Source organism: Equus przewalskii, chromosome 2 (genome assembly GCF_037783145.1).
Source record: "Equus przewalskii isolate Varuska chromosome 2, EquPr2, whole genome shotgun sequence".
Lineage (NCBI taxonomy): Eukaryota > Metazoa > Chordata > Mammalia > Perissodactyla > Equidae > Equus > Equus przewalskii.
The window spans coordinates 40,903,170-40,931,131 of NC_091832.1; the positions used below are offsets into that span (position 1 = coordinate 40,903,170).

The 27,962-nt window shown below is 44.5% G+C and overlaps 1 protein-coding gene and 1 long non-coding RNA gene across 5 annotated transcripts; one reads left to right on the forward strand and one right to left on the reverse strand.

Annotated features, from left to right (window-relative positions):
* On the reverse strand, positions 1-16,561 carry PGD (phosphogluconate dehydrogenase). Of its 3 annotated transcripts, none has more exons than XM_008517153.2 (13): positions 15,448-16,561; positions 15,235-15,310; positions 14,352-14,531; positions 12,197-12,262; positions 10,846-10,964; positions 8,320-8,389; positions 5,964-6,098; positions 4,323-4,512; positions 1,766-1,896; positions 1,410-1,543; positions 914-1,013; positions 624-746; positions 1-526 (listed from the first exon to the last, which is right to left on the reverse strand). In XM_008517153.2, the coding sequence occupies exons 2-13, from the start codon at positions 15,277-15,279 to the stop codon at positions 407-409; spliced, it is 1,413 nt and encodes a 470-aa protein (XP_008515375.1). In that variant the 5' UTR covers positions 15,280-15,310; positions 15,448-16,561; the 3' UTR covers positions 1-406. The 3 variants fall into 3 exon arrangements, with proteins under 3 accessions (XP_008515375.1, XP_070466961.1, XP_070466962.1); XM_070610860.1 differs by having other exon boundaries at positions 15,993-16,551; XM_070610861.1 differs by having other exon boundaries at positions 15,496-16,023.
* Positions 16,327-27,880, forward strand: LOC103549070 (uncharacterized). Of its 2 annotated transcripts, XR_011537585.1 has the most exons (4): positions 16,327-16,455; positions 16,702-17,035; positions 24,100-24,371; positions 25,870-27,880. It is a non-coding gene; the product is annotated as an uncharacterized lncRNA (long non-coding RNA). The 2 variants fall into 2 exon arrangements; XR_011537584.1 differs by lacking the exon at positions 16,327-16,455 and having other exon boundaries at positions 16,544-17,035.
* Positions 27,881-27,962: the final 82 nt, after the last annotated feature.

Genomic DNA, 27,962 nt, shown 5'->3' on the forward strand with positions numbered 1-27,962 from the left:
TAAATATAATGTAGCTTTTATTAAGTAGAGGAAAAAGGGAATTCACCTGCATGATACAAAGGTTCCAGTTTGATCAAATTCCACAAAAACCCTTCCCATCTATGTGATAGGAGCTGCTGCCTCCCCCATCCGCAGGGACGTGTGGAAAGCCCGGCTTCAGGCAGCTGGTTTGCGCCATCACGAACATGATCACTTCCTGGTCAGTCCCAAGAGACAAGGGCAGAGGGCATGACGGTTCTCACAGAACTACCTTACAAATAAACTCAGGTTGACTTTTTCAGGAGTCTCTTACAACACTTTAAGAGATGTGAGCAGAAAATAGGGCAAAGGGCCATGTAAGCAGTGCTGTGTGGCAAATGGAATGTCCTGGTCTATGGAATCGTGGTGGGTAACACAAGGAGTCTGATTAGGCATTGTACGAAGAGGATGACACACTGCCGCCATGGCCTGTCCAATTAGTGTGGATAAACTGTCCGGGTTTGGCTAAGAGTTCATACGTGTGAGCCCCAAAGTAATCCCGCTGAGCCTAGAAAACAAGAAAGTAGTTTGGTTAGGATAATCCAGAGGCACACGACCCTCACATACCAGCCAGGTTAATGTTTACCACCTACTCCAAAGCCTACCTGGATTAGGTTGGCTGGTAGCATTTCATGTCTGTATCCATCATAGAAGGAAAGAGCAGTGGTGAAGCAGGGCATGGGAATGCCCATCTGGACACCAGTACTGACTGCCCGCCGCCAGGAGTCCTGAGCAAGAAAAAGCCAAAGACTAGTGATCAGCCCACAGAAAAGATAACTGGTTCCATTCTAAATGACAGATTTTCATACACATCAATACTGGTAAATGAAAAAGACGCCCCCAGAGCAAAACCCCCAGAGACAGAGTCCCCACCACCCCGCTCAGGGCTACGGACCTGGCAGCTTTCAACAGCCGACCTGAAGAAGTCATCCAGCAGCAGATTCTCAAGTTCTGGGTTTCGATCAAATGCATCTTTTATTTTTCCTAGGAACACACTGAAATAATTAAGAGGGAGGAAATTAATGAACCTTACTTATAGCAGGCTGAATGCCAGCGAAAAGTTGGAAGCTGATAGATACCCTAGAGAGGATCAAAGTTACAGTTCTCACCCCTTAAAGCTGGCTGTACACTCAGTGAAAACAGAGAGCCAAAGAGAGGCAAGGCCAGTGGGCACGACAGTGCTCACGGGACTACTTTAAAAGGTGTAGCATAGACAATCCAGAATAAGTGACATACAGGAAAAAAAGTGAGATGTGACAATCCAAGCCTGTCTTGTCGCCAGGGTACCAGTGAGAGGACTAACCCCATCAGGTATAGGGAAGTGTTCACACAAGTGCCCGAAGAGCACAGTTCTCCGGCACAGAAGCGTGGCGGTCCCTCCCCTCACTCACCTTCTGATGATGCAGCCGCCCCTCCACATCAGGGCAATGCCGCCGTAGTTGAGGGTCCAGCCAAATTCAGTGGCTGCCTGTCTTAGCAGCATAAAGCCCTGAGCATAAGAGATGATCTTGGAAGCATAGAGGGCCTGAAGAATGACACAAGACATGAGAGTTGCAATGAGCAGAGTAATCGTCTTATGTCTACCAGCCATGTCACCCCCCGCAGTGCAGACCCTAGAAAGGACAAGAGTCTGGGAAAATGCTGCAAATCGGATCACCCGGTGGCCTCAGGATGCTCTCCTTCAACAGCCCCCACCCCACTGCCTTCCAAGGGACCAATGACAACCGTTGGTAGGGACTGAGCCCACCTTTCGAATGTCCTCCAGGAAAGATTTCTTATCACCTTCAAACTGGATCTTTCGAGGACCCTTCAGCTTCCCGCTAGCTTGAATCCTCTCATCCTTCAGAGACGATAAGCATCGAGCAAAGACCGCTTCTCCTACATGGGGGCGGAGAGGGAAGAGAGAATATATCCGCGAAGTTCACACATGAGACAGAGGGAAAAGAATACACACAAGCCAGAGAGAATGAGGAAAAACAGCAATGGAGCAGGACTTCCAGTTTTACAGAGAATTCCAAGTCTCAACCTTAGGCCACAAAATTTAACCTGGATCAGAAAGAACTCTTATAAAAAGCTCTGAACAGTTAATTTGATAACTAAAACTCCAAGTCAATCTTCCAACATAAATATAGGTTTGTTTTGTGACTTTTTAAAGATTTTATTTTTCCTTTTTCTCCCCAAAGCCCCCTGGTACACAGTTGTGTATTTTTAGTTGTGGGTCCTTCTAGTTGTGGCATGTGGGATGCTGCCTCAGTGTGGCCTGATGAGTGGTGCCATGTCCGCGCCCAGGATTCGAACCGGCGAACCCTGGGCCACCGGAGTGGAGCACGCGCACTTAACCACTCGGCCACAGGGCCGGCCCCTAAATATAGGTATTTAACCACAAAGCTCACCATGAAATTCAAAGAGGAGCTTGGGGGCAAAAACAAAGAGGTAAAACCACTATTATTCAGAATTACTCCATGTTGGTCCATGAGTAAAACTTCAATTTCAATTGATAGGACCTTAATTTTTCAGTGCTCACCAAAGACTCATTCATTTTCTTTTAAAGCACTAACTACCCATCAATTTGAAACAACTGTTGAGAAATAACACACAGAATGACCCCTCAAAAATTCCACCTTCTAATTCTTGCACTTTACAGTATGTCTCTGATCACCATTAAATTTCACAATTTTACTTCATTTGAATAAAAAACATTTCAATATAGTATTTTAATATTAAGACATTTAATATCTTCAAAAATTCTCCCTTATAAAAGACTGTTTGCTCAACTGACAATTTGTATAATTAGAATAAATTACTCTGACCATTTTTTTTCTTTTCCCACAGACAAAATGAAGTCAAATTTCTGGGAACTTTTCTTTTTGAGGACTTTCTTTTTGAGGAAAGGGTACTAGCCATCAACTTGAGAACACTACCCAAGCTTGAAACACACCAAAAGCAGGTGCCTTCCCCTCCTTGCCCAGCACCCGCGTGGCTCCTGCGATGCACACACGATGACTTAGCACTTCTGGGAGGAAGCTTCGTAAGACAACTGGCGCAAGGAGGCAAGTGTGGCGAAACCCTTGAGCGTTACCCAAGGGTCAGCTGAAGACTAACTTCCCCATTAGTTCAGCAAACAAAAATGGCACCCGTCCAGGGACTCGGCCTGGCCGGCCTGCAACTGGTAGAAAGGGTACAAAGTCTCTAAACCAAGAGCAGGATTCTTTCTGAGACTGCACTACTCTTCTAGTTGAGTCAGTGACAAGTAAACTGCTCCCAGCTATTGTCCCCTCAGTCCTCTGCCCAGGGTGGCACTCAGATTAGCTAAAAAGCAGCCAGCTTCCTTCTACATAGAGCCAGACTAATGAACCCACTTCCCTCCTTACTGGGCCTCACAACCCGGAAGTTCTTTGTAAAGAGGCTGAGGCATAATAATCAGGAATCAAAAGGAAGGAGGAGACGGGAGGGAGTGGCGACCTGCAGCTGGAGGAGCAAACAGGAAAATTTGTTTTATTACGAGGGGAGCCATTCTGCCCGGAGCAAAGATCAGCCTTTCCGTAAACATACTGGGCACCTTTTCTGATTCTCCTTTTTCAATCTTGCCAGAAGTGTATCTATTTTATTCTTAAAGAACCAACTTGTGGTTTGGTTAATCTTATTATTAATTTTTCTGTTTATTTCTTTTATTATTCCCTTCTCTTTATATCTTTTTGAGTTTGATGCTTAACTCATTAATATAAAAAACATGAAAGGGAAGGGCATACACCAATGTTAGGATAATGATTTTCTTCTAAAAGAAGAGAGGTAAGGAACTTAGGAAAAGAATACTGAAGAACTTGAAATGTATACGTAATATTGCATTTTTAAAATATCTAGAGGGAAAAAAACATCCTCAGCAAAATATTACAATAAATGCTGAGTAGTACATAGGCTTATGTTATTCTGTGAACTTTTGTACCAAAAATTCCATTACAGTTGCCTTCCCCATTAAAAAGTCTTAGGCCACTGACCACATTTATATCACTAATGCTAAAACTATCTCAAAGGTCAAACTGGCTAAGACAGACAGTAATGTGTGAATTTGTGTCAAAGCTCATATGACTGGGAGAAGGATCAAAAGAAGAGATTCAGAAGCAGTTTCAGCCTCTCTCACACCGTGAGCTTTTCATATGCAAACAGAAACAGCTCGGAAAGCTGAGCAAGGTTGAACAGATTCTCTCAAGACCCGGGCCTTAGCTGCCAGTCTATATCAACATTCCAGAAGGACATCAGGGTCAAAGCAGTGAGAGCAAAGGGTACAAGTGAAAGCTGAACATTACCGATGAGGGTGACGGGAACACCGTACTCCAGGGCCGAGATGGCAGTCCACTTCCCAGTGCCCTTCTGCCCCGCACTGTCCCTGATCTTTGGCAGCAGGTACTTGCCATCGGTATCTTGAAACTTGAGAATATTGGCTGTGATTTCAATCAGGAATGAGTCTAGCTCTGTCTTATTCCACTCCTCAAATGCCTACGTGCAGGACGTAAGGAAACAATATGAGAGAAGCAAGGATCATACAGAAGGTCCCTTAACTGACTCCTTGTCTTATGTAAAAACTGACGAGTGCTCACAACTGGCTCAGCACCGAGGCTCACAGGCTCCTCTCTACTCTGCCCCGATACTTCTGCTCCCCCCAGCTGAGGCTTCCGCTAACCAAGAGTCAGTCGTGTTTGGTTTGCACCTGGTGATGCTGATTTTCTGACGACCACAACTGTTCCTTCCTGAGCACACGCTCCTCCCTCACCTCCTCAGAGGCCTGCCTGGGTCACCTCTCACACCCACGTCCTCTTCTTTCTAACAGTCACCATGAACGGGTTTTGTATGCTTTCTGTCATCATTACTGCCGGTCTCCCCAGCTCCGTGAGGGTGGGGCTATGTCTTCTCACAGTCGCACCCCAACCTGCCCGGCCTGCAGGAGAGCACTCACATCTACGTGCTGAATGAATACGTTAACTCTTATACAAACCAATTAAATATGAACACAAAAAGCAAAGCACTGTTTCTATGAAAACAAAGTTAACTTGTTTTGGAAAGAATGATACAGGCAAGTCAATGAAACAAAATACATGGGGACGACAAATTTTGAAATTAGGAAGAAAAATGTAAAAAATTTGGAAGGATTCTGTACTGTGTACCTTACCAGTAAGTGTCTTTAAATCAGGTTCCACTTGAAATAGTTGAAACTAGAAATTCTAGATGAAAGAAAGATGACTAGAACGCAATCAGAACCACACTTAGAGAAAAGGACAACTGGTGACTGACTGTACCTTCCTGGACTTTCAATAAGACAAATGTTTGCCGAGTTAACAATGCCAGAGTATTCAGAGAAAGGAGTACTGATGTCTGTGGTTTACTTTGAAATGTACAAAAAAAGTCAAATGGACAGAGGGCCGGACAGAAACTCGACAAACCGAGTGCAGCAGAACGTTAATGGCAAAATCTAGGTATTGTGTACACAATGTTCAAGGTCAAATTCAACTTTGCTGTATATGAAATTTTTCATAGTAAAATGTTGTGGAAAATGCTTATGTTTCCCCACTTTGACGGACTTTTCTGATTAACTGTCAAAAAGCCAGTCCCAACTTGTTCAGAAAAGAAAGCTTATACCGCACCTCCCAGATGGGAACCAGGAGGATCAAGTGAGACGTACATAGTGACACAGCGCCTGACACACAGTAAGGGTCACTAAATGGTGGTAATGATTACCACCGAGATTCTTTGGGAAATTCTGGCTTAGTGACTAGCTATCATATTTTACAGTCCTGTTACTGGCAGCTTCCCTTAAATTAGACTCAGGCCATCCAGGCTACCAGAATGACCAAGGGAGAAAGAATGAGGAAGGATTTATTGTCACCGGCAAATCCCTTCTCCTCTGAGCAGGGATTACTCACTGCAGCCTGAGGACAGGGCCTGGGCCTCACCTTTGCCATCTCGTTATGCTCCATGCCCAGAACGTCTTTCATCAGATGGTAAGCTTCACAGATCAGCTGCATATCGCCGTACTCTATGCCATTGTGCACCATCTTCACAAAGTGTCCTGCTCCCTCGCTTCCCACCTGTTCAAGCGACACAGCAAGAGGCCTTCAGAGGCAGGGAGCACCCAGCAAAGCCCGCAGCAAGTTCTTGGGCCAGGCTCCCTCCCCATACAAAAACAACAAATATCTTCATAAGAGTCACTGTATAACAATTTAACACAAGCTTCAATCGAGTCCAGTGTTATTTTAAACTAACTCTAAATCCATTCCTCTAAAGATTTTTCAAAATTCCCAAATTCACTTAAAGTAGCTATAGCTCTCTGCCCTCCATATTCCATTCTTTCTCATTGTTATTAAAAGCAACTCCCCAGCCCCCACCCACAAATAAAAGAAGTCTTCTTTTTCCCCCTAGGTTACCACTTTTCTGGCAACTAAAGGTTACCATAAGTTGTCTAATTAAATCACTTGTACTTTTTATATCATTTAATAACATAAATGTATTACAGTTGTTCCTAGTGGCCACTGAAAGGTAAAATGAGCTTAGATCCCAGGTCTGGCCCTCAACCTTGTAAGCCCAGAAATGGGTTCTTGCCGGGGTCTCATAGTTGACAAAACATCGATTTATAAGAAAACTGGCAAGATGTATAAAACCAGAAAACCAGTTTATGAATTTACTACAAGAAATTTAACTATGGATTTCGGCACTTACAAGTGTTAGTCAATCAACACATTCTGCCCTACAGACGAGCCACTGGGGAAGTCAAACTGAGAACTGTTTAGTGGGCTAGGAATCAGAACAAAGTGGGTGGCAGGGGTCAAACATTTAATGGCATCAGGATCTGCAATGACATGCATCCATCTCCAAGCCAGGGGTACACCTGCCCGATGGACCAGATGTCTGGGTGCCCTGAGCACCCCCTCTCCCGGCAGCCACTGCTTGGACCGATCCACCGACGTTTACATCAGAGACCTCCTTTGTCTGTTATCACTGCTGACCTACCCCCTTCTGATTGTGACACCTTCTCTGGCCAGGAAGTAACACGGCTAATAACATCTTACTTCACACCCCATCCTTCCTGTAACTTCAAAAATGAACTAAGGAGTGCCCGCTTTTAGTATCTATACCAGTTTTTTCAATACCCTGAGACTAAGCCTTGAGGCTATGGAAAGTCAACCCTGACTTGACCAAGACACATAAGGACAAGTACTGGGGTTTTTTTCATGATTTTGTCCAAAGTATATCTAAAAAGAAGTTACTGACACTGTACTTTTATTGTAGTATTGTACGGTTAAGGAATGAAAGTTCCCTCCCCAGTCCTTCATACTAAAGAGAACATTACTCAACCCAGCCTCTCTCTACCCTACAGATTCTGACTGAACTCAATGACCACTGGCTGAAATGGAGGACCAGCTTAGTGACCAGGCAGTCAGGACTTCCTCATTCCTCATGTGCCCTAGTGCTTTTTTCATCTCTACCTTTTATCTCACATAAAACAAAACTAATACAATAAAAATAGCATATAGAAATGCTGATACAAAATTAAAGGGGATTAGGAGCTAAAGAGATCTTGAAGATCGTCTAGGCCAAATCCCATATTTTACAGACAAGAAAACTGAAGCCCATGTAAGTTTTCTGGCTGACTTGCGTGATGTCACCCCGTTAGTTAATGGAGAGCCAAAATTACCACTCAGGCCCCCAGCCTAGAGTTCTGTCCACCCATGGTGTGGACTGAGGCTCATAAGGGATAAAACTTACTTCAACAGCAACACAAAACACAGGAAGTGGAGGTATGTGTGACCGAGTCAGGCCTCCTTCACTCTCAGTGGGGGCAAAGGCCACAGCTTATTCTCTTCAAGCACAGAATACTCACATCTCAACCTTGGCAAAAGAGATTTTTCCACATCCATGGCAGGACATGTGACATAGCAACAGCCACTCAGTCCTCCTACTTCCACCCAGGCAAGCAAAGCCCACTTTTGATTTTGACATTTTCTTTAGCCATGTTACTTCATGGCCACTTACTTTACCTCATCCTTCCTGTTCCTTTTTAAGGAATCATCCTTTAGATGAATCAAGGAGAGCTGTTTCAACACCAACCTCAGGGCTATGAATGTTCAATTAAGACACAAGGACATGTACAGTCAGCACGCACTCTAGGCATTAGCCGTGCTAGCGAGTTAACGAGTGAGAAGCTCATGTCACAAAGCCAACCGCTGGGACCAAGGTGGTCCTTGATCTGTGCCCTTTGTCCTGTCTATGCCCACGTTGCCAACCGGCTTTAAGGAGCAGCTCAGAACTTGCCCAGTCACAGCAGGGTTCTCCTGTTCCTACTTTCGCAGCGATGCCTTGGAAGATCGTCTTGATGTGAGGCCTGTGGAAAGGAATCCTGTAGTTTAGCTCCTGAAAAGACAGAGTCTGAGATCTCAATTAAATATTCAAAGACTACCCTCCCCTAATTAGTTCTTTCTAATGGGAAGTGGAAATGCCCATGAAAAAGAATATGCTGAGCCGGCCCTGATGGCCTCTGGTTAAAGTTTGGTGCACCCAGGTTCAGTTCCCGGGCACAGACCTACACCACTCATCTGTCTGTAGCGATGCTGTGGCGGCACTCACACCCAAGAACTAGGACTTACAACTAGAACATACAACTCTGCACTGGGGCTTTGGAGAGGGGAAAAAAAGAGAGAGAAGACTGACAATACAAGTCAGCTCAGGGCAATTCTTTCTCAGCAAAAAAAAGAAAAATATGCAAAGTCCTCAAGGTAAACCCATCAGAGGCTGTGGACTGATTTGAGAAGAGGGACAAAAAGGCTGGGCGGAAGCATCATCAAAGCCCCAGAAGAAACTTCTATCGCCCTATCCAAAGAAGCTGTGATTCCAGACAGCAAGCAATTCCATGAAAGCTCCTGTAGAGACCCTCTTTGATTAGTCTGGACGTGTTCCGGTACAGCATGACTGTGAATGAGAGAACCTGCAGGATTTCCAGGAGCCACATTCGTTATTATCCAGAGGAGCAGCAGTGGTTCCGCATTCCTTCCACAGCTCCCCGAGGGGAATGTATTAACTCCTGAGGCTTTTTCCTCACTATTGACCAATAAAGGTTTCTTCACAGAAAGTTTTAGGTAAAGACACAAAATCTGACAGGTTTGCAAAGCTGATGCTAGGATTAGGGGGCCAAGAGAGCTACACCTTAAGCTTTAGAATGTCACTCAGGGCTGGCCCAGTGGCACAGCCATTGAATTCGCACATTCCACTTTGGGAGCCAAGGGTTTGTTGGTTGGGGTCCCGGGCATGGATCTACACACCACTTATCAAGCCATGCTGTGGCAGGCGTCCCGCATATAAAGTGGAGGAAGATCGGCATGGATGTTAGCTCAGGGCCAATCTTCCTCAGCAAAAAGAGGAGGATTGGCAGTAGATGTTAGCTCAGGGCTAATCTTCCTCAAAGAAAAAAAAATGTCACTATGTCACTCAACTTTTACTAATTGTTTCAGGTAAAGGTGCCATATTTACTTCTAACAGATCAGTGTGAAAAAAATTAATTAATGAGCAATGGGAGCATCCCCATATGTCAATATTTTCATGTGTGTTGTCTGTATGTCTAATAGTCCACTGGGTTGGTATGCCAAGATAAATATTTTTAAGCTTTTGAGAAGCAGGAAAGCGTCAACTTCTAGACTTCACATACTGAAGACAATCTCCAGCCTTACTCATCAGGGGGGTAATTTAAAGAATAATCTGCCCCAATTAACCCTTTCCCTTGGGGATTAGGTTGGATCACTCCTTACTTTAGTGCCTAATATAATCCTAGAATGTTGCAAATCAAACTCATTCAGAAAAGAATGTTACCTTTCCAGGTCTGCCTCAAAAGGAGCCTTCCTTTTCTATTTCTCTCTCCTGCTCCATCTCTATCTTCCTCTGTCTGGCTTTCTCTTTTTCTGCAGTCTCAGCAGCAGTATTTCCTCTCAGTCTAATGTATAATTAATTATTTGTATCTTGTCATTATGGTTCTCTAGCCCACTCACCACCCCCACCCCGTCTCATCCAACCCTTCTTTACGTCACCAAAGCACCTCCCTTCCACAGCCAATCCTTTCTCATATATATATATATATATCAATCACAGGGAACAGTGTAAAATTTGTTTTTTCCCCAAGTCAAATAAAAAGTGTCCACTTCAGGGGCTGGCCCCATGGCCGAGTGGTTAAGTTCGTGCGCTCCGCTGCAGGTGGCCCAGTGTTTCGTTGGTTCGGATCCTGGGCGCGGACATGGCAGTGCTCATCAAATCACGCTGAGGCAGCGTCCCACATGCCACAACTAGAAGGACCCACAACAAAGAATATGCAACTATGTACCGGGGGGCTTTGGGAAGAGAAAGGAAAAAAATAAAATCTTAAAAAAAGAAAAAAAGTTTCCACTTCATTTCCAGGGACAAAAGAGGCCCTGTGAGATTGTTCCATTACTCACAATTATTAAGTAAACGGTTATTTTATGGCTGTACATCAGCTAAACAGGCAGATCTTACTCCCAAGTCCAGACAGTACACAGGACATTATCTGAACTCCTTCCTTAAAGCCTCTGAATCCTTTAAGCCTATTTAGAAATTCCTTTATCAGTATTGGAGGGAATAACAGAAGAAAAAAGGGCAAAGATGAATACGCACATAAATTACACCAAAGCAACAAGCTGTCTAGATGAAAGAGCCATTCCCAACACATCCATCTCTAGCACTCAGATGCCAGAGATCAGGGCGGCGAACTGCTCACAGCTCCTCGTTCTCAAAGGCCAGGCTCCCTTGTGCCGAATGCAGTGGTGTCTTGGTACTCACCAAGCTTCCTTGTTCCCTCCTGGCATAAGTGACGGGCCATGCCGCGCCCCCTCTTCTCCACCACTAACTCCGCTCCCCACAAACAAGATGCCCTTGGCCTTGAGGTCTCGACATCGTCTCTACATGAAAGAAAAATAATTTCATTACTCTTCCATAAAATAAATTTCTCCCAATGAATGAGTGGAGATGCAAGACAGATATGGAGATCTCACATTTGACATGAAATGATCCAAGGATCCAGGAATAACCTGATCATTCAAGAAATCTAACCCTCTCAGTTTGGGAGTTAAAAAAAAAAAAATCCATGGAAGTTTAAGATAGCTATCCTGTCCCCAAAGGGAAATAATAAAACCAAACATACAGGGGCCGGCCCCGTGACCGAGTGGTTAAGTTCTCGCGCCTCCGCTTTGATGGCCCAGGGTTTCACAGGTTCGGATCCTGGGCACAGACATGGCGCTGCTCATTAGGCCACGCTGAGGCAGCGTCCCACATTCCACAACTAGAAGGACCCACAACTAAAATATACAACAATGTACTGGGGGGATTTGGGGAGAAAAAGCAGAAAAAAAAAAAGGAGATTGGCAACAATTGTTAGCTCAGGTGCCAATCTTAAAAAAAAAAACAAAAAAACATACATTCTCATTTTACTGGAAAAGACCTTGTTCAATAAGACTCAATTAAGAGTTGGTTTAGGGGCCCACCTGGTGACATAGTGGTTAAGTCTGCACACTCTGCTTCAGCATCCCAGGTTCGTAGGTTTGGATCCTGGGCGCATACCTAAACACAGCTCGTCAAGCCATGCTACATGGCAGCATTCCCCATACAAAACAGAGGAAGACTGGTACAGCCATTAGCTCAGCAACAATCTTCCTCAAACAAAAAGAGGAACACTGGCAGCAGATATTAGTTCTGGGCCACTCTTCCTCATCAAAAAAAAAGAAAAGAAAGAAAGAAAAAAAAGAGTGGGTTTAATACAAGTATGACTTCTGCCATTCGGCACGCTGGATTGTACAGGGACTGCTCCCCGGATATGAGGCCGTTAGAGCAGTGGTTCTCAACCGTGTTACAAACTGATGCATCATGGATTGGTGGAAGAGGAAGGGAAGAGTTAAGCATAAACTCTCAGCCCGCTCTATCTAAGGAGTAGTCATTCCTTCAAGTTACATGTGTCACCAGTGAGAACCTCACCCATCAAGTACGTCTGAGCAGAAACAAAGGCAGAGAACAACAGCGTAAGTACCAATCCCCAAAGAGTCAGCACCACAGGACCACTCTCGTCACATGTGCAATGCTGATACTTTCTTCTAGAATGTTCTCAAACTTGGAAGAATCTGGACTGAAGAATACTTACTGTAGTATCCCTGTACTCAGAATTTCCTCCATCAATGATGATGTCACCAGTGTCCAACAATGGTACCTGTAACCAGACACTAGCATTAACGTGGACCAAAGAAATGAAAGACAAAAATAAAACATACCTTGACCAATTAAAACAGACAAGAATTTATCCTAAATAAACCCAGTCTAAAGGTATGTAATACTTAATCTTCAATAATCCTCTCTGCGACCAGAGCTAGCCCCTACTTAAAAGCTTAGGGCCAGCAAACCCAGTCAGAACTCCCCACCACTGAAACCATTCTTTAACTATTCTAAGATTTTACAACAGACAAAACCTACCTGGAAAATTCTGCATATCCAACGTGTACCACCTGCCTGGTTTATACTCCCAAAACTAGGGACTGGATGAGTTCTAAAAACTTAACCCACTTCCTCTAAATCTCTGCCTAGAACAGAGCAGGAGTCCAGTTAATATATGTCAAACGGCTTCACGTGTGAATGAATGATTTCCTCACCACTGAGTGGAGATGGCAGGAAGAGACCAGGCCTTGAACGAGAATCTCTTCCTACGGCACCCAACCAGGCTGGCTTCGTTATTTATTCCAACTCCCCCACAAGGCGCCAGCTAACCTTACTTAGTATCTTCCCATGGTGACGAGTAATCGACCATTTTTCAGTCCATTCTGTCTACAGCTAATCACAGGCAGCCTGGCATCTTGCTACACAAAAAGCTTGGTATCTCCTTTCTTTATCAGAATGTTCTTGCTTTCTAGATCATTTTTTCTCTAATGGTAGCATACTGCTCACAAATTCCTCTCCCTGTAGAAACAACCCCGCTGTTAACACTACTCCTGTAGAAAAGGAATGTTCACCCCTTGCCTCCGTTTACATCACTACATTTCTCACAATAACGGCATTTCTTCCAAGTGGCTAATGCTGTGGTTTTTTCAGAGCTGTTACTGTAGAACTGGTTTTCACTATCTAAATAACTTCCACTAGTTTGCCTTCAACCATGTTTTTTTTTTTTTTTTTTTTGCGAGAAAAGCACCTGGAGGCTGCAGGATACTGGCAACGAGGGCGTGTGCACTTATCATCGGTGAGGAAAACCCTCTCAAGTTATCACAGTGTGATCATTTCCCAGAGGTCTGTTGAGGGAAGGGGCCTAGAGGTGGCCCAGAAACAGCGTATAGCAACAGTGCTTCCCTCGAGTGCTGCTGACACATCCCTGGGGAAAAGGCAGCTGTCCCCTCAGCTCCTCCTCTCCCACGGCCATCCAGGCGGGGAGCGGCCATCAGTCCTTCGGTGGGATCAGGGGCAGAATGGACAACAGACGAGCGTGAGGAGACAGACTGGCAATGACCACGAACAGGAATGGGCCCACGACCCCCCAGCCCTGGGGTGGTGGAGGAAAGCCGAAACAAGGGTCAGACTACAATGTGTTAAAGAACCAAGATTAGCACCCATGTGAAGCATGGCCCTCGCAGCTGAGGATCAGGGACCAGAACTGCCACTGAGGTCTGCCTCCCAGAGACCCTCCTGGGGGGCTCAGCACTAGGGTGCCCCCTGCCCCGGCATGGCCATCACAGCCCATACACAGATTTTTTTTCTTCCAGAACAGATATACTTGCTAAAGCCAACAAATTGTTCAGTATGAAAATAAGAACCTAGGGTGCAGTTCCTAGGATTCACTAAGGGGATCTCTTGTCATTTACATTAAATTATACAACAATTTGAGAATTTTGCTTTACAGGAATACTGAGAAAAATGAAATTTATTTCTAAATTTGGACACTAAAGGTTTAGTAGTGAATAGAATGAAATGTTCATAATACACAATCAAAACTGTAAGTTTTTTTGAATACCAAAGGTCCCACTAAGATCACTATTGTTTCTCTTCTTGTTGTTAATGAATTCTTATTAAAACATGTCTTAGTGTCCTCAGAATATTATATATAAGGAATTATTACCACCCAAGGATACGTTATTACTTAATTAGTGCCAGTCAAGTTAACCAACACTGAGACATTCAAGCAAGTGTTTTGTCAGAACTGAGCAGTTCATATCCAGAAATTTAAGAGGCGGAAAAATCCTCTGAAGTAAAATAGTGAAAGGAAGGAATGAGAAAAGTTCTGTCCCAGCAGTAGCAGCCGAGAGTAGAGCTGGCCTCACCAACTTTTCGATGAAATCGTCGACAGCCTGGCCAGCCTTCACGAGCAGTATGATCCGCCGTGGCTTCTTCAGCTTGGAGACCATCTCCTCCAAGGAGTGGGCCCCAACCACCTTGGTGCCCTTTGCCTCATTGGCCAAGAAATCATCAACTTTGGAGACCGTCCTGTTAAAAGCACAGACCTAGAAGGACATAAAGGCCTGATTAGAAGATCTAGACCACACAAGACCATCAGACTGCAGACCACGTGACTACGAAACGTCTATTCAACCGAAGGTGTCTGGGACCTCAGACCCTGCCTGTGCCTTTCCGCCGCCCAAGTGCTGACTGATCACTGCAAAGGTAACTTGATTAGGATGAAATGGCAAAGAGCTGAATACCATAAGCGAAGGTCAACTACCCAGGGCATAGCAGGCTACAGCCTGTCACTAGCTGGTTCAGACTCAGAATCAAATCTAGGAACCAACAGGATGTAGACTGCTAACTGGTGTCACTGATAATCTTTGTATCTGAGCCAGTTTAGTATTTATACATAAACTTTTTACTATCCCCGCATCTCCTCAGGCAACAGAGAGAGAGCTCTGCACACCCAGCGGGATTTCTCCTCAAGGTACTTACCGGTAGGTCTATTCAGGCCTCAAACCTTCCTGCACTGACAGCTACATTTAGCTGGACTTTTCCTCCTCAGAGCATTGAGGGGTTGGCCCTGCCACACGCTCAGGGAAAGTGGTGTTTCTCCCTTCTTTGCAAAAAGGTCATAAGCATCAATAGAGCACATACAAAGAGAAACACGTTCCAGATTACATGGCATCTTTGAAATCCGCAGAACCACCACCCATCACGGCACCCAGGAACCCCCAAAAGAGTGTGTCCCTTATGACTTACCACAAAGCCATGATCATTCATGTTCAAAATTAAGTTCTGACCCATCACAGCGAGTCCAATCAGTGCAATATCAGCTCTGAAAGACCGGAAAAAGGAACAAAGAAAAAAGTGTCAGTTCCACTTAATCCGTCCCAACGCAAGGACCCGAGCTTTCCAGCTTTCGCTGTGATTAACTTGTCTTAACTTCCCCTCAACCCCACTACTCCCTTTTACACTTTAGGACGCAGCCTTCCGAGAAACTCCAGGCAGGCCACTCCCCACCGCGCCGCTTCGAGGGACCTCAAGGCCTCTCGCCGACAACTGGCCGCGCACTAGGAGGGTCTACCCGGCACGTAATCTCCCCCGCGCTCCGGGCTATCGGGCAACGACTCGGTCCAGGCGTCCGTTTCCCATCGCGGGGAGGAGCCCCTGCAGGCCGGGCCGCGCCCGTCCAGCCTCTTGCCCTCCGGATCCGGGTCTTGGCTTCCCCCGGCCACGCTGCCCCCTCCCCACCGGCCATTTTAGGAACGGGGATCCGCCCCGCCTGCGCCGCCGCGAGGGCAGAGGGGCTGGGTCCAAGGGGAAGGCGCGGCTGCGGGGCTAGCTCGGGATCGGGGGAGTCCCGAGGCCTGGGAGGGGGCTGAGCCCCTGGGGGTCCGGGGCTCGGGCACCACGAGGCCGGGCTCAGGAGACCTCCGGAGCCCGGGCGCATCGGAAGCGGCTGCGCTCCCCGCGCGGGCCCTCGGAGAGTTTCCCGGCCGCCGGCAGGCGTCACTCACTGGGCCATGGCGGCGGCAGCGGACCGGGCAGGAACGGAAGGAACCGAAGAGTTAAAGAGCGCGCGGCGCGGGCGACCGAGGATGAGCAGCGCTCGGGTTCGCCCCCCGAGGGCGCCGTCCCGGCTTTCCGGCGGCAGCCAATCGAAAGGAAGGGGCGGAGCGATGCGGCCACACCATTGGTCCTCCCTAGCGCCAGTGAGACCACCTGAGGCAAACGGGCCCGCCCACTCCCAGGGGCCAGCTCAGAAGAGCGCCGAGCACATCGATGACCGCGCCCGTGTCCGCGCAGGAGGCGTGGCGCCGGGACAGGCGGAGCGGGGTGGGGCAGGGGGGCGGATGGGGGCCGGGCGCGGGCCCGGGGATGCCCGGGACACCTGGAGGGTGCAGAACGCGGCGCGGTGACAGGCGGAGGGGGCAGAGCAGAGGACACGCGGGTCCCGGACTTTGTTCGCCGGCTCCGTGCGTAAGGCGGTGGCTCACGTTGGGCCGCGCTTTCCAGTCTACAGGCACTTGGACGCCTGTTGTCCGAGTGTCCATCACTCCTTCCTCCCATCGCCGCGGTGCATTGTGGGGTTTATGCGTCGTATGGCTCAACTCTGGGAGGGGACCAAGGTTTATTCTTCTGGTTTGTGGGCATGGGTAACGGGTACGAAGAAGTGGTGGTCCTCACCACGACCCTCTGTGGGAAACATGAAGCCCCTTTTTGCAGGTGAAGAAACAGGCACAGAGAGCAGGCGGTGAATGCACTTGTTGGGTGTGATGGGGCCAGGCTCGGAGGTCGTGTCATTGAACCTCTTCCCGTACCGCTGCGGAACCAGAGGCGACGCGATGCTGAACGTCCATCCAGGGTATTAAATACCATCTCCCACGTGCAGTCCTCAAAAGTCGCCCGGTGCGCCCAGGCGTCTTGACCCTCAGCACTGAACCCTGCCGCCTCTAACAGCAGGTGCTTGTGAAGGAGGCTTAGCTCCTCCAGTAAAATTTAGGGCTTTTTGTTTTGCTGTGAATGCTTCATATGAGATGACAGTAACAACTTGCACATAGTAAGTGCTCACCAGATGTTTGTTTTTTTGTTTTAAGATTTTATTTTTCCTTTTTCTCCCCCAAGCCCGCCCCCCCCCCCCCCCGCCCGGAGTACATAGTTGTGGGTCCTTCTAGTTGTGGCATGTGGGACACCGCCTCAGCATGGCGTGAGGAGCGGTACCATGTCCGCGCCTAGGATTGGAACTGGCGAAACGCTGGGCCGCGGAGGCAGAGCCGGGGAACTTAACCACTGGGCCACAGGCCGGCCCTTCACCAGATGTTTAATTACAAGAGTCACACAGCTAGTTAATGGCCCAGTTGTGGCCGATTCAAAGCTAAGGCTATTCCCATCACACCAATTGCACAGTTACTTTGTAATACAGTTTTTAACAGATACTGTTATAATAACTTCCATGTTAGCAAATGTCCCACTATAGCCTTTTTTTTTCCTGTTGGAAGTTGTGTTAATTAAATCACAGTAACAATATTTTTAATCCAATAAAGGAATCTTAGTCTGAAATTTTTAAATATCACAATCTTATATGTAAATATTTTTTCTATATTAGGTTTTCTTCACCAGAGGCATTCTTTATATCAATTTGTTCCTTTCCTTGAGTTCCGTATTTGCCTGTTTTGTGCCAGCCAGGTCTTAAAACTCCTGAAGGTACCGTTTTTCTTTTCGTTTTATACTCCCATTGCCTGGCGTGGTGTTCATGGACTGATGTCCCCAAGGGGCCAAGCTTAGAACAGAACTTCCTGAGGAGAAGAGAGGTCCCTGTCCCATGGGCCCTTCCCTTCATTCCTTCTTGCTTTTACTGGATGCAAGCCCAGAATTTATTTTAAAGCTATAACAAGGTGCCTTGCTCCCCTCAGCATTTCCCTGAATGGGGAAAGAAGTGAGTAGAACATGGTGAACTGATCGCCACAGCAAAAGCCCTGCACGGAGACCTGGGTCTTAATCCCAGCTCTACCAAAACAGCCGACTTCACAGCTTTGGATGAGCCAGGCTGGCAGGAATCTTGGAGCTCTCCCAACCCACTGTCCCAAACTCCAGCGTGCAAGGAAGCTTGTTAAATGTGAATTCTGATCCCACAGGTCTAGGATAAGCCAGGAAATGTGCATTCTGTCAGGACTCTCAGGTGATCTGATTGCAGGTGGTCTACCTTTGGACCACCTTTTGAAAGAATTCTCAGAGTGTTTCAGGACCCCTGGAAGTCCCTCAGGTGCTTTCAGGTGGAAGAGGGGACAAAACTATTTCCACAGTAGCAGTAGGACACTATTTGGCTTTTTCATTCTCATTCTCTCACGAGTGTACAGTGGAGATTTCCAGAGGCTACAGGGCATGTGATAGGGAAGAGATTAAAGGTAGAGGCAGACAGGAGAATCCAGCTGTCTTAAGCTGTATGAAGCCAGATGTTACAGAGGTTCGCCAAGCTGTCAAACAGTACCACTCATCTCCCTGAATTTCCATTTGTTTTGAGAAATTGTTATTCAGAAGTTTCTCAGTTTTAATTTTAAAATGGGAAATATTGACTGATATATCTCACATAAACAAACATTCTTTGGTTCCTCCATAATTGTTAAGAGTGTAAAGGGGTCCTGAGACCAACAAGTTTGAGAACCACTGGTCTAGCCCAACTCATGTTTTAGAGATGAGGAAATTGGGGCTCAGAGAGCTGGGACTTGCTGAGGCACATAGTGACAAACACTAGAACTGGGGATGGGTTAGATGCTCTCCAACGTCTCGCTCAATAAACCTGCGATTTGGGGAGACAGCCTCAGTCGTGGGACAGCACACCACTGCAGAACTCAGATCAGATGGCTTCTCAAAGGATCTGGAACATCTTTCTCAGAAGCTGCTTGATGGAGAGGGAAAGGAATGGATTTTGGTGCCACATGGACCATGGGTTGCTCCGGTTCCATTTCTTTCTAGTTATACAATTTGGGGTAAGTTACCAAATCTCAGCTTCCTCATGTGTAAAACAGGAAGGACGAGATCTCACAGGGTAGCTCTAGGGTTAAATGAAACAAATGGGAACTTGCGTTCTGATACTTAGTACCTATATACTAGCTTCTATCTTTTTTATGAAAAGGACTCAAAAAGAAGAGACATAAACTGCTTCCTGCAAAGTTCCTGAGCGGTTCCCATGGTTCAAGCTCAGCTGGTGATAAAATGGTTCATTGTTGAATTGTTTGCCATAGAAAAAATTCCGATTGGATAATGACATAACCATGAATTTCACAATATCCTGAACCAAACACACATCATCCCAGGCGTCTTCTCCTCTCTTCCCTATAGTCATTACATGTTCTACATCACTTGACGGTGGCCTAGGTAGGGTGCACCAGCACATCCTATTTTAAATGCCTTTTTCCCCCGGAGCATCCCAATACAACTCTAGGAACAAACACCTCAGACCAAGTCCACCGGGTTGACCAACATGACTTATCCAGGGGGGCGAAACAGCCCTTTCTCTGCTAGAGCTCCAGCCTAGATGATGACTTTAACTTTGAAAGACAAGCAGTGCAGTCTTTTTTTCACAATACACAACAGTGTATGACAAATACTCACCTCTGTCCTCTTCCCTTGGCCACCCCTATGCACTGTGTTCTAGAGACACTGACTGACTTTCTGGTTCCAGAACAGGACGTGAGTTGTCACCTTACTACATCCTACCATCTTGCAGTCCTGGCTCACAGGAGGCTTCCTCTATTTTCCTGAGATGACTTAGACACCTCCCCCACATTCCCGACAAGCCCAGTGCTTGTCGCTGCCTGCTTTCATTTCCATCTCCCTCAATGCACCATCAACCACAAGAGTAGGGACCATGTCTATCTTGTCCCTAAGTGCATTTCTATCACCTTCCCATGTATAACACGTAACAGATGGCCACTAACTGTTGCTATCAAATGACAGGTTTACACCAGTTTTTAAAAGGGGGCACTGGAGCTGGCCCTGTGGCATAGTGGTTAAGTCTGGCACACTCCACTTCAGTGGCCTGGGTTTGCAGTTTCCAATCCCGGGTGCAGATCTACACCACTCGTCAAGCCATACTGTGGCAGCAACCCACATACAAAATAGAGGAACATTGGCACAGAGGTTAGCTCAGGGCTAATCTTCCTCAAGCCAAAAAAAAAGAAAAAAGGAAGACTGGCAACAGATGTTAGCTCAGAGCGAATCTTCCTCACCAAAAAATAAATAAAATAAAATAAAATAAAGGAGGCACTATTCCATGCCAGTTGGTCTGGAGCAGTCCTGGTTCACACCTGCCTTCTTGCATAATTTTAATAAGTAGCCCTTTCACTCTCAGAATTATTCTAGTTTGGATGATAAATTATATTGGCACCCTACTTTAAAATGATGTCATTTCTTCATAGCACTGTCCTTTAAAAAAAAAGATTGAAGTGTAATTTATATGCCAAGTAATTTGTACCTTCTAAGTGTCCAGTGGGATGATTTTTGATTTATACAGTTGTGTAACCATCACCCCAACATTTTCTCTTGTTGCTGTTTCTAGTCAATCTCTGCTCCCACCCCCAGCCCCATGAAACCTCTGATCCACTTAATGTCCGTATAGTTTTGCCTCTCCTGGAAATTTCATATAAATGGAATAATATGTAATTTTTGGGGTCTTTCACTTAGCATAATGTTTTCGAAGCTTATAGATGTTGTTGCATTTATGAGTAGTACATTCCTTCTTATTGCTGAGTGGTATTCCATTGTGTACAATTTCTTTATCCATTTAGCTGTGGATGGATATTTGGGTTGTTCTAGATTGGGCAATAAAGAAAGAATAAATAATTCTGTTTTGAACATCCATGTACATAAATTGTAGTGTGAGCACATGTTTTCATTTCTATTGGGGTAGATAGATACTTGGGAGTGAAATTGGTGGGTCATATGGTAAGTGTAGGTCTAACTGTTTAAGAACTGCTAAATTATTTTGGGAGTGACTGCACCATTTTACATTCTCACAAGCAGTGTAGGAGGGTTCCAGTTTCTCCACATCCTCGCCAACACTTGATACTGTCTGTCTTTGTGATACATCCATCCTAGTGGATGTAAAATGGTATCTCATTGTGTTTTTTATTTGCATTTCCCTAATGACTTATAATGTTGAGCATATTTTCAAATGTCTATTAGCTACTTGTGTACCTTCTTTGGTGACATGTCCATTCAAATCTCTTGCTTGTTCATTTTAAATAAATTTTAGAACAGATTTAGATGTATAGAAAACTTGCACAGATAGTTCAGGAAGTTCCCTTATAGTCCTCACCTAGTTTCCCCTATTGTTACTATCTTCATATTACCATGGTATATTTGTCGCAACTACGAAACCAACATTGGTATAATATTGTTAACTAAACTCTAGATTTTAGTAGCATTACCAGTTTTCCACTATTGTACTTTTTCTGTTCTGGTCCTATCCAGGATACCACGTTACATTTAGACATCACGTCTCCTTAGTTTCCTCTGGTCTTCTTCGTGTCTCCTCAGTCTCTTCGTTTCTTCTTATTTTTTATGACCTTAACGGTTTTGAGCAATACTGGTCAAGGATTTTATAGAATGTACTTCCATTTGGATTTGCCTGATGTTTTTTCTCTTGGTTATACTGGAGTTATAGATTTTGCAGAAGAAAAGCACAGAGGTGAAGTGCGGTCTCATGACATCATATCAGCGGAACGTGTTCTCAACACTAATGATGCCGACCTTGGTCACCTGGCCGTTTCTGCGCTGTGAAGCTGCTTGTCCACTTTTCTATATTCTGTTCTTCGGAAGCCATTCACTAAACGCAGCCCACTTTTGCCTGTTTTGTTTTGTTTTGACTAGGATTGTTCGTGTTACTGAGTTTTAAAAGTTCTTCATGTCGTCTAAATACAAGTTCTTTATCAGATATATGATTTGAAAATATTTTCTCTGTTTGTGGCTTGTCGTCTCATTTCCTCAGTGGTGTCTTCTGAGGGAAAAGGTTTTTAATTTTGATGAAGTCCAATTTATTGTGTTTTTAGTGATGTATCTAAAAATCTTTGCCCAATCCAAGGTCACAAAAGATTTTCTCCTATGTTTTCTTCCACAAGTTTTATAGTTTTAGTTCTTACATGTAGATCTATGATCCATTTTCAGTTAATTTTTGTCTAACATATAAGGTAAGGGTCTAAGTTCCTATTTTTGTATATGGATTTCCAATTGTTCAAGCAACATTTGTTGAAAAGACCCCATTGAATTACTTTGACGTCTTTGTCAAAAATCAGTTGACCACAAAGGTGAGTGTTTCTGGATTTTCTATTCTGTTGCACTGACCTTATGCCAGTACCACACTGTCTTGATTACTGTAACTTTATGGCAATTTTTAATTAAAATAAGGTAATATAAGTTCTCCAACTTTGTTCTTCTTTTCCAAAATTGTTTGGCTATTCTAAGTCCTTTGGCATTTCCCATGTAAATTTTAGGGTCAGTTTGTCAATTTCTACACAAACCCTGGGATTTTATACGGAGTACGTTATAGCTGTAGGTTGAGGGAGAATTGCCATCTTAACGATACTGAGTCTTCCAATCCATGAACTTGTTATAGTGTCTCCATTTATTTAGATCTTCTTTGCTTCAGCAATGTTTTGTAGTTTGAGTGTACAGGCTTTGCACTTTTTTTTTTTTTACATTTTATTTTTTTTCCTTTTTTCTCCCCAAAGCCCCCCAGTACATAGTTGTGTATTCATTGTGGGTCCTTCTAGTTGTGGCATGTGGGACGCTGCCTCAGCGTGGTTTGATGAGCAGTGCCATGTCCGTGCCCAGGATTCAAACCAACGAAACACTGGGCCGCCTGCAGCGGAGCGCGCGAACTTAACCACTCGGCCACAGGGCCAGCCCCGCAGGCTTTGCACTTCTTCTGTTAAATGTATTCCAAATGCTCCTTTTGATGTTATTGTAAACGGAATTTTCCTCATTTCATTTTCAGATTGTTCATTATTGGTACATAGAAACAGAACTAATTTTTGTACGTTGATCTTCTGTCCTGAGACCTTATCATCTGCAATCAAGTCAACTGTGAATAAACACAATTTTACTTCTTCCCTTCCAATCTAAATGCCTTTAATTTTCCTTGTCTATTGCACTGGCTAAAACCTCAAGTACTGTGTTGAAGTAATGAGGGGAGACATACTTGCCTTGTTCCTTATCTTAGGGGGAAGGCATTCAGTTTTTCACTACTAAGTATGATGTTAGTTTTAGGCTTTTCATAGATGCCTTTCATAAGGTTGAGGAATTTCCCTTCTATTCCTAATTTGTTGAGAATTTGTATCATGGATTTTCAGTTGTCTCTTTCTCCTTTCACATCTGTAAGTTTTGCCTCACGTATTTAAAATCTAATGCTAGATGCATATACATGTATAATGGTTATATCTTCCTGATGTATTGACCCCTTACAATTATGAAATGTTCCTCTGTGTGTCTAATATTTCTTTTCTTAGTCACTTTTGTCTGGTGTTAATATAGCCATTACAGCTCTCTGGTCATTACTGTTTGCATGGTAAATTTCCCCAACCTTTTACTTTCAAATTATGGGTGTCTTTGACTCTTAAGGGTCTCTTGTAGACAGCATATAGTTGGCTCTTGCTTTTTTAAATCCAGTTTAACAATCTCTGCATTTTGATTGGAATGTTTAGTCTATTCACATGTAAAATATATTATTTATATGGTTGGCTATATGGATGCCATTTTGCTATTTGTTTTATATGTCTCATGTCTTTCATGTCCCTGTTTGTCCTTTTACTGCATCTTTTGTGTTAATTTTTCTGTGTGTGTACAATTTTAATCCCTAGGTTGATTTTTTAAATATATCTTTTGAGTTATTTTCTTAGTGGTTGTCTAGGGATTATAATATGCATCTTTAATTTATTACAATGTACTTCAGCTTAGTACTAAAAATCCTAGTGACATATAGCACCTTTATTGATTATAGCTCCATTTCATCGCTCTTCCTTTTTGCTGTTACTGTCATGTATATCAATATATGTTATAAGCCCAACAATACATGTTATAATTACTAGTTTAAACAATCTTATGTTTGTTTGGTTTTTTTTTTTTGAGGAAGATTAGCCCTGAGCTAACATCCACCGCCAATCCTTTTTTTGCTGAGGAAGACTGGTCCTGAGCTAACATCTGTGCCCATCTTCCTCTACTTTATATGTGGGACGCCTACCGCAGCACGGCTTGACAAGCAGCATGCAGGTCCGCAGCTGGGATCCTAACTGGCGAACCCTGGGCTGCTGAAGTGGAATGTGCAAACTTAACCACTGCACCACAGGGCCAGCCCCACAATCTTGTTTTTTAAAAAATTGAGGAAAGAGAAAAAATGCAAGGTATTTTCTATTTAGGTGTGTATTTGTCATTCCAGCGATCATTTCTTCTGGTGAATCGAGTCATCGTCTGGTGTCATTTTCCTTTAGCCTGCAGGACTTCCTTTAGTATTTCTTCCTCTAGCATTTCTTGTAAGGCAGGTCTGATAGCACTATTTCTCTCCATTTTTTTTTCTTAACTGGGAAGGTCTATGTTTTGAACAACGGTTTTGCTGGATGTAAAACTTGGTTGACAATTTTCTTTTTCTTTCAGTACTTTGAGTATCCCATTTCAGTGGCTGTGACTGTCACTGTTTCTGATGAGTAGTCAACCATTAATCATATTGTCATTCCCCCGTACATGATGAGTGGTTTTTCTCTTGCTGTTTTTAAACCTGTCCCTTTGAGTTGGTTTTCAGCAGTGTACCTATGATGTGTCTAGGTGTGGATATTTTTGTGGTTACCCTACTGGGGTTCATAGAGTTAACACTGTAAATTAAAGTCCTTCAACATATTTAGGAAGTTTTCAGCCATTAATTCTTTAAATAATTTTTTCTGCCCTTTCTTTCTCTCCTCTCCTCTCCTCCTAGAACTCCCATTTCACATACGTTGATGCTCTGTTCAGTTTTTTCATTCTTATGTTTTTAGCATGGCTGCCTGAAGGTTGCCCTGTGTCTCCGTAACTTAGTGGCCAGTGAATGACTTGGGAAGATGTGCTCAGACACCTCAAGCCCATAAGGCTTCCACTTGCGCACTGTCTGTGTGCGCACCGGGAAGTGCATTCTCAACTCCCCCACTTCTCAAGTCTCCCTGGGGTTTTACCTTCTGCGGCGCTTTCTGGAGTCTCCCCTGTGCACCTGCAGTTTCCCAGTCAGCCAAGGATGTTGTGAGAGCTTATCTAGTCCTTCTATGGCATTCTCATTCCCTGTTAAATTTCTGGAAAGTCTGCTGCTTGCCCAACTGAAACCTGAGACTAGAAAGCTGCAGGTTTTCCCCATTCATTTCTTTGAAGATTTGCTACTTTTAGCTGATAAAAAAGCTACAGGTCTCCTCCCCTGCAAACAAATATGATGAAGTTTGCACCCTTTGGAGCAAAGTGATTGGCTGGTAAAACAACTTTTCTTACTAAAAGACAGGAGGTAGAGATGGGGAGAAGAGGGGAGCAGACCCAGGTAAGAAGGATGCAGGCTCCCAGTGCTCTTACCTGAGGCTCTAGTAGTTTTTTCCAAGAATGTGCTTCTTGGTTTGTCTGCCTTTGGTCAATTTCAAGAGCCTTGAAATGTTTTTAATAATTTTTCCAGTTTTATGGTTTTTTATTTTTTGTAGAGAGCACCCCCTATCCTCTTAACCCTGCCGTAGCCAGCGCTCCCTCCATATCACTGTCCTTTTGTCTGCAGTTAAGGCATTCATCTTGAGTCCGGCAGGGAGTGGTCAGGGTCAGGGGTCTTTTACTGAAGGCACGGATCATGGGGCATACTGACATAGATCCTGTGCTGCCTCCTCTCGCATCCCTCTTTCACAGGCTGGATTCGGCACCTCAGCCTTGAAGCAAGTGAGAGAGACCCAGAATCAGGAAATTCGGGGAGAAGCTTCAAAAAGGACAAACAGACTGGAAGCTTCCCAAACTCCTGCCGCTCTCCAGGGCCGTCTGCAGGCTCCTTGACTGCAGGATACCACCTCCTGTCTGTGCTGCCTTCTTCCCCACATCAAAATGAGCTCATGTCTGCGAAAGCTCCCTGTAAACTTCAAATTGCTATACAATGTTAAGATGTCATTATTAATATTATCTAACATGACAAACTCAGCTCAGAGAAGTTGACTTTCTCAGCTAGTTACTGGGAGAACTGAACTTTAACCCAAATCTACTAGGACTGAGCCCAGCGCTCTTTCCTAATCGGATTAGCAGACCATAATCATGTAAACTCAGAGACATATTTTCCCAGTGAAGTTGGATATATCTGTATGTTGGAGCTGTTTAGTTGACTTTAAACGGAAATTAACTTTCAGTGACTAGTTTTGGAGAACAAATAAAACGTGCAGAAATTTTACAGGTAGAACTTTACACAATGGCTCCCTTCAAGACGAGATCCTTGGTGCCTCTCATACCTTTCAACTGTGACTATTAAAACAGAGTTCCTTATGTCTAAGGGCTTTAAGATGAAGCCAGGGAGCCATCAAGGAATGGGGGTCTTAGGCATGTCCTCATGGGGCAGAGCATGACCTTTTGAACTGAGTAACTGCAAGAAATCTGCAGCTCGTCACAGTGAGACTTCTGTCTCCCTCTAACTAGCTTTATCCACCATGCTTAACCAAGATTAGCTTTCTGTCACCAACCCTAATTAACAATTCTTTCTAATAAACCTCTCTCTTTTGCCTTTAAAAGCCCCTGCCCCTTACTCCCTAGCGGGACACTATTTGGGCTGCTTCCCAAATCTTTGTACCCCAAATGGCAATTCTTTGATCCCAAAATAAACGCCTCTCATTTTGACTATTTTTAGGTTAACATAACTTTGTTGCAACTATTTCCTCTTTCTGTAGGGCTCCTTTACAAGAAAGGCCTAACATCAGATTGTGTTGCAGGAACAAATTGATTGCTCTAGTCTGAGATTTGGCAACAGAGAAACTATGCTGAGTCAACGTGACTAAACATCGGGACACACCCAAGTTATTACAGAATAGGCATTATTTTAGGCAAACATGTTTAAATATCTAATCAAACAGCCAATAATTTTTTTTTATTACTAATGTTACATGCTACACAGCCTTCCCATTTCTTCGTTAAGGTGCTAACTAGCAATAAATAAATAAATAAATAACTGCTTCCCATGATTGTTGGAAAACTCCAGCAAACTGGCTTAAGGAGAGCAGGGCTGGGACAAAGGCAAGACTCTCCCGCAGATGAACGGATAAAGCCAGGGCTTGCCAGAGCTGGAGCCGGAGCTGCAGGCTGCTTCATGCTGACCTTTAGTTTTTAGGAAATCCTCACATGCTTGGCTTGGCTTAAGAAAAAATAGTAAGAATGTTTACTGTTCTCCTTAACATTTTGCCTTATCCTAACTCCCCAAATCCCAAATCAAAGCATGGGCAGGAATTCTACAAAAACAGCCCTTCTATGCAAATCTTCTAGGGCAGAGAATTCTTTGATTTATGAAGGGTTCAGAAAAGGCCTGCCTAAGATGCACCACTTTGGCATGAAATATTTTGAGCTAAAGGCAATGGAGACCCTGCGGACTCAAGAAACTTTTTACCTCTTCCTTAAAGAATTTCAACTGGGGACTTGTCCATAATAAGAGCTATTACCAGAAATAAACTTTTATCACCAATCAGTATAGCAGGACAAACCTCTAATTAGTGGGCATCTGCTCTTCTTATTGCCCCGTGAATTACTCCACTCCCCTCTGAAGCCTCAGGCCCCTATCCCATTCCTTAGCTCAAGACGGCACACGTACCTCAATTCACCTCTTTGTCTCTGACCCTCTCATGTCTGTGGGGTTCCCATATGTACAAAATTAATTAAATTTGATTTTCTCCTATTAATGTCTCATGTCAATTTAATCTTAGACCAGCCAGAAGAAACCAGAAGGGCAGAGGAAAATTTCTTTCTTCCCCACACTT

Excerpts from the sequence above, each read along its gene's own strand:
- PGD (XM_070610860.1), bottom strand. Across the intron at positions 747-913 it reads CGGCTGTTGAAAGCTGCCAG|GACTCCTGGCGGCGGGCAGT; the intron begins GTCCGTAGCCCT and ends TTTCTTGCTCAG. Across the intron at positions 527-623 it reads TACCAGCCAACCTAATCCAG|GCTCAGCGGGATTACTTTGG; the intron begins GTAGGCTTTGGA and ends CTTGTTTTCTAG.